This window comes from Oryza brachyantha, chromosome 3, assembly GCF_000231095.2.
Source record: "Oryza brachyantha chromosome 3, ObraRS2, whole genome shotgun sequence".
NCBI classification, from domain to species: Eukaryota; Viridiplantae; Streptophyta; class Magnoliopsida; order Poales; family Poaceae; genus Oryza; species Oryza brachyantha.
The window spans coordinates 18049268-18056163 of NC_023165.2; the positions used below are offsets into that span (position 1 = coordinate 18049268).

General features: G+C 42.9%; 1 protein-coding gene across 1 annotated transcript; it reads right to left on the reverse strand.

The window, feature by feature from the left end:
* Window positions 1-408: 408 nt before the first annotated feature.
* On the reverse strand, window positions 409-6338 carry LOC102722947 (protein DETOXIFICATION 40-like). The gene is made up of 6 exons (XM_015835694.2): window positions 5973-6338; window positions 2795-3426; window positions 2604-2660; window positions 2168-2525; window positions 1331-1417; window positions 409-793 (listed from the first exon to the last, which is right to left on the reverse strand). The coding sequence occupies exons 1-6, from the start codon at window positions 6336-6338 to the stop codon at window positions 731-733; spliced, it is 1563 nt and encodes a 520-aa protein (XP_015691180.2). The 3' UTR covers window positions 409-730.
* Window positions 6339-6896: the final 558 nt, after the last annotated feature.

Below are 6896 nucleotides of genomic sequence, written 5' to 3' on the forward strand. Positions count from 1 at the left end.
TTAAAACCATCGTAGCCTTCTTCTATCACGCCACCATTTATTTAGTTAAAAGATGAACGATGGGCTTCTAAATAATTGGCCGTTCTACCTCTGCATGTCTGAAATTAACTCCAACCCTACAGCGACTCCAAAGGTAATATTTTCACACAGATAACAAATACTCTCTCTGATTTTTTTTTGACGCCATTGACTTTTTATCTATGTTTGACTATTTGTTTTATTAAAAAATATAATTATTAATTATTTTATTATGATTTGATTTATCACTAAAATAACTTTAAGTATGATTTAAAATTTGTATATTTGGACAAATTTTTAAATAAGTTAAAGATCAAACGTAAATAAAAAGTCAACGGCGTTAAATAAAAAATACCCGGAAGGAGTATCATAACAACATAATGGTCTGAATGAACCAACAAATTCACACCAAAATTTATGCTCACGACAAAAGAACCGGTAGTTTACATGCATGTAGTTCAATAAATGATCAAAGTTATCTCCATAACCATAACTGTAAAATATGGTCATAAAAAAAGAAGTAACATATGACCAGCTAGTGTGCTAGAAGAAATGAGAAGCAATAGAGCATTATGGCTCAATGATGAATTGCAAGCTGAAAATTTTCACTTTTTCACAACATAGAGGTCGACTTCCCACCGAATCCCATTTGTTCTAGCCATGTAGGCTCGCAGGGTAACCATGACACCTTTACCTCCTTTTGTTTTTGTTCTTATTCTGACAACAGAGGTGTCTTGTCTTCCCACTTGTTCAGTCTTTTCATGGCTTCTTCCACCTACGATACAGAAGCAAAAGTTCCCATCAGACAGGATAAATAATCTCTTCTTTAATGACGGAACCATTGGTGCAAAGCCTTTGCTTGAACCCTGATCGTAACTTCTCAATGATGAAAAACAAAGCTCTTAAGAAAAGGCTCTGGAATTTAATCCAGATTGTTAAACTTTTGTGGGGAAATCTGTGTTGGTTACTTTGAAAAATACAGGCAATAAATTGCCCTTGCATAGAATTAAATATTTCTGTTTATCTTTTAAAAAATTAATTCTGTAGTATGGATGACATTTTTATGTATTACCAATAGTTATGCAAGTAGAATTGGAGCTACAGATATCTATAATATTGTTTCATCTCTGAATTTATATTTAGGGTTAGTAATTGTTGCAGTGCTGCCGATCTGGAGGACATGTGTCGTTCCTCCTCCGTGTTAACACCACAATCTTGTCCACTTCTGTATCCTGCTTTTCCATCGAAATATTCTGAAGAAAAACTAGTGCTTATCGAGTAAGATATAGATGGACAATAGTGAGCAATTTACCTCTCTGTTCCAGTTGGTCCTGAAGGTGACCCAGACCAAGATCAAGGTCTGCATCAGTGTACCTCCGATCATACCACTCCAAATACCCTGCAATTGGTGATATATTTTTTAGTGTAAAAATTTACCTATAGATACAAGATACCTTGATGTATCAAAATTTTGTACTGAAATTTTTAGTACTCAAGGAACTTTTCAAGGACGATAAAAGAAGTCTACAACATTACTATGGTAGCATTCTTTCCTACAGTTTAATTCAACTTAAAAAGATGCTACCTCTATCCCACAATACCGATTCTAACAGATTAATATGGTGAGAAAATGACTTCAGTGACCGTAATTAATATTACCTTAGTTTAATAGTCCAAGATATTTTGATCCTCTATAGATTTCATATGGATACTCGTAAATATCGATACATATATAAACATATAAGTTGATCCATGGTAATATATTAAGGTCCAAAATATCTTATACTATAATAATAGAATGGAGGAAGAGACGAAACATGGTGTCTTTATTTATGGAGTGAGGGAGTAGAGTCACTGGGCTTATCCGCGAGAGGTTCTAATAAACGTAACTTAACACGTAATCTCTAAAAGTTAGCAAGCTCTCATAGACAACAAAGTTTTGAGAATTTGGAGATATAGAATCCAGAACATAAGATAGAAGCTAGATAACCTAGATTTTGCTGATTCAGGAAGCTGGCTTTGACCAACTGCTAGTTTAAATCTTAACCTCTCAAATAGACCCATAGAGTCTAGCTACAAGTGCAATAATTGTGGAACAAATATTTGGAAGGCGAATGCAGTGGTATGATGGAGCAGAGTATTGATGTACCGCGGCGCCGAGGTCGAAGTAGAAGCCGAGGAGGCAGCCGAGGGGGATGCCGACGATGTAGTAGCAGCCGACGTTGACGTACGCCACGAACGCCTGCCACCCGCAGCCCACGGCCACCCCTGACAGCACGGGCTGGATGCCGTTGAGGATGAGCGTGAGCCCCAGCAGCGGCGTCAGCTTCGACACCGCCGCCGCCACGTCCTCGCCGTCGGTGAAGATGTAGCTGATGTAGTCCCGGCAAAGCAGGATGCCCAGTGCGATCAGCACCGACAGCACGAACGACAGCACGGTCACCACCACCACCGAGAACGCCGCCGATTTTGGGTTCCCGGCGCCGAGCTCGTTGCTCACCCTCACGCTGCACACAAGCATTAGTTTTCTCATCTCATCTTCGGGCCATGTCACTTGCAAGTTTATAATTGATGATCAGCTTTACCTGGCTGCTGCATTGAATCCAACTGAGATCATGAACACCCATCCTGAAATCGTCATGCTGATGCACACACAAAAACACACAACTGAATGATCAAACCATCTCAATGCAAATGCCCAGCTCCTCTAATCTTTTCAAGAGGTAGAGGAACACGTACTACGAGTGATCGAGATATACTATTGATTGCCACGTACCAGACAGAGAGGGAGGCGAGTGCCATCTCGGGATCCTTGAGGAGGCCGGCGATGAGCACGAGGATCTGGAAGTACCAGGTCTCGAGGCAGAGCATGACGGCGGAGGCGAGGGACAGCTTGAAGAACTCCGGCAAGCCGGAGAACGCCAGCGTGGAGAAGCCCGTCCAGGTGAGCCGGCACCGGCGGCTGGTGACGATGTACACGAACTGCGCGGCGACGATGACCCACCAGCTGATGCTGAGCATGAGCGACGCGCCGAGGAGGCCCAGGCCGAGCTGGTAGACGACGAGGTAGCTGAGGACGAGGTGCACGGCGAGCGTGGCGGCGGAGATGTAGGCGCTGGGCGCCATGATGCTCTGCGCCTGCATGAACTTCTGGATGGGGAAGTTGGCGGCGTAGGCGAAGATCTGCGGGATGAGGCCGTAGACGAACACGGCGGCAGCGCTGGCGATCTCCGGGGACTCGCCGAGGAGGACGAGGATGGGGCGGGAGAAGGCGTAGAGGACGGCGAGCGGGACGCCGGTGGCCATGAGCAGCACGGTGGATCGCTGCAGGTAGACGCCGAGCATGTCGTACTTGTGCGCGCCGTACGCCTGCCCGCACAGCGTCTCCACCGCGCTCCCCATTCCGAGCTGGATTTGCACAGCGTAACTTCGCCATTAGTATTAGCCATTGCATTGCGTACGAGTACATTGCCGACTCTAAACCTTCCGGGGTTTAACACATCTCATACCATGTGCATCAGTGCATGTAAACTTCAGTTATATTAATATAATTAAGATATGAGTTCTCACAAAAAGAATGTTGCCAACTCAATCGATGAACACCTTTGATGATAGAATTAGCAAATTAATATTGTTTTTGTTTCTTCCGTTTGCATATTTACAATTAATTTCCATGGATCAATGTTATTTTTGAGTTTATTTAAAAAATCTTTAATAAGATAACTTCAGGTACTATATTTTATAATATAAGAAAATTTATTACCTTCAACTAATAGATACATTAAGATACTAAAATTTTACATAAAAAGTTTAGTATCTGTAATTATTAAAGTTCTCCCTTCACTAAGAAAAATCAACTGAGACCCATTTCTCCCTTTACTAAGGAAAATCAACAGTGACCCGTTATTAGCGGTGAGCGAGAGCGGTACAAGGGTTTTTATTCTTGAGAAACAGCATATTTAAAAACTTATACTTTAAGACTGTATGCATATATATATATATATATATGTACCAAAATTTTTTCAACAATCCTAAAATTTCTCATGTTGTTGTATACGTTTGCAACCTGTTCTTAGGCACAGCAATCCTGCGACATGCCAGGTGGTATAAATGAATTTTTTTTCTTTGCTAGCAAGGCGCTCTGGTAGCTATTAATTAATCAGCTCTAGGTGGCGCGAGTTGAAGACGCATAGTGTTGTTCGTGGTGCTGGGGTGTGACGTACGCGTGCGGGTAGAGATCTGTGCCGTCTAGCAAAAGTAGCCAAATCCAACTTGTGCAGTTGCTGCCGTCTGCACTCTGCTTCTAGAATTCTTATCATTTCGGGTTTCGGCGATGCCGCCAGCGCCGCGACGGAAGCTAGCTCGTTACGGCAATTAACCGGGACTCTCCATCGACCATCGATCGGTCATCTCTCCGCCGGTCACAATATCACATCGCGGTATAATATTCGTTCTTACAGTTACATTCTTCATACAGTAAAATTAAATTAGTTATTTTTTAGTCCCACGTTAAATCGGGTGTCCGAACGTTAATTAGAAGTATTAAATATAGATGGATAATAAAACTAATTGTATAAATAAATGTTATTTCATTAGATAAATTTTTAAGCCTAATTAAGCTATGATTAGCAAATGTTTACTGTAAATTATGCTTAATAGATTCGTCTCGCGAAATAGTCCAGAGTATGGGGTGGATTTTATTAATAATCTATATTTAATACATCTAATTAGTTTTTGAACATTCGTTGAGATAGTGACTTAAAAAAGTCAAAGGGAAACAAACACCCCCTAATTGCAAGAAAAAAAATATTGAAGTGTCTCTAAAAACAGATGGTATGGAGCAAAAGGTAGCTAGGTAAGAGTAAAATGAATATAAATTTAAATATGAGATGACCAATAAGATAAGTGGTACTCTACAAATACACTTTTTGTTGCACTAATTTGTATAGGACAAATTTCTAATTTCAGTAAATGCATTTACTATGAGGCAGAGATAGAACTTAGTAGCTTTCTTTACCCTAAAATATAATCGTGATTGTGAAATTATATAATAACAATAGAAGAAATGCTATGAATAATTAGGAGAAGAACGTGGATGAGAAAATTAAACGTACAATAATTATGATGGGTGGTTGAAATGAATGGAGAAAATAACTTGATTTAAAAATAGAAATAAACAGTAGAAATAACTTTATTATAAGATCGAGAATCACTTGCTACTGACGCTCCTCATCCTCCCCGTTTTCTTTCTAGAGTATGCCTGGAATCGCACCTGACACGGCCAGCTGACAGAGTGTTTGTTGGTATCTCGTAAAGCTGGGGAGAGCAGCTAGCAGCATCGATCAGCAATCAGCATGCACAGCACCTGATGTTGATAACACATACTCCGTACTAATACTGTATTCGTCGCGTCGTCGTCTCTCGTCCGTGCAAAATGATCACCGGCTCGACCACATCCCACACGAGTACGTTACTTGGCTAATTTCTACTCCTACCAACCAAGCTATACACACAACGTACGTACGCCAGCATGTGACAAGTTGTACATTAGGGGAGAAGATGGATAGATACATGCTGACTAATCATGAATCCTTGAAGAAGACGTACGTACGTACTCGCTCGTTCGTTCATAGCTAGTTACTGGACCCAAAATTCAGCAACCTCCGACCCGGCCCCTTGTTGTTTATGGCCTTAAAGAACAGCTACTACAATTCCAAGTTTGGTTTGCTGCCGGTCTCCTAAACCAATGATCAGCTCATGATATTGTCATCAGCTAGCTACGTACTCCAAGATCGATTAATTTGACTCAATCAAATAACTCTGGATATATAGATCGTCGATTAATTTTACTAGTGGTAGTAGCAGTAGAAATTGGTAAAGATTGCAGGTTGCAGGTGGCGCGCGGCGGCTGAGGGGTTTGGCTTGATGGATAGGGAGGAGGAGTAGTTTAGTACCATGAGGCCGTAGGCGAAGACCTGGATGCCGGTGTTGCCGAGGGAGGCGGCGGCGAGCTCGAGCGTGCCGAGGTGGCCGGAGAAGATCTGCGTGGACATGGACATGAGGTAGTTTATCATGTACACCAGCACGGCCGGCGCCGCCAGGCGCAGCAGCAGCCGCATCTCCACCCGCGTCGCCGCCCACATCCGCCGCGCCCACGGCACCGACCCGTCGCTCAGGATGCTCTCCAGCTGCCCGCTCACCCCGTGCCCGGCGGCCCCCTCATCGCCGCCGCCCGACGACGCCTGCAGCAGCGGGCTCTCCAGCTGCTGCTGCTGCTTGCCGCCGCCGCCGGCTGCCGCCTCCATGCCGGAGCTGCCCATGCCGTGCGCGAGCTGTGGCCACGGGCAGCGAGAGGGAGGGGGAGGAGGAGGATGAGGCTGCGGCGCGCGCGTGTGGTCTAAATAGTACAGTAGCGCAGCGCGGCCACGGGGAGAAGAAATGGATTTTAATTTGACTAGCTAGGCCTCACCTGCAGAAGTGCTGCCTGCTGGCCTGGCTGCTGCCACCCAGAGTGAGGTTTTTGTTTGTTTCCATGGTTAACAAGGTTTGGTTTGGTTTTCGCTTCGATTCTTCTCATAATTGCTGCCACAACTTTAATTTTGTGTGTCCGTTAGCCATTTGGCTTGGCTGTTACTGCATGAACTGACGCTTCTAATATGACCTTCATTTGTTTGGGAGATGTCATGCCTACCACCCATATTTATTTTATCGTTTGTTTACGCTTGTAAGTTAAAATTTAAATTTTAACCTTAATTTTGGAGTCGATTCTAAGGTTTTTTTTTACTTTCTTTTTCAAGCTTAACTTCTAAATCATTATGAATACATGTATATATACAAGTCTTATTAAATTATTTTCTATTTATAAATATGTCGTTTGT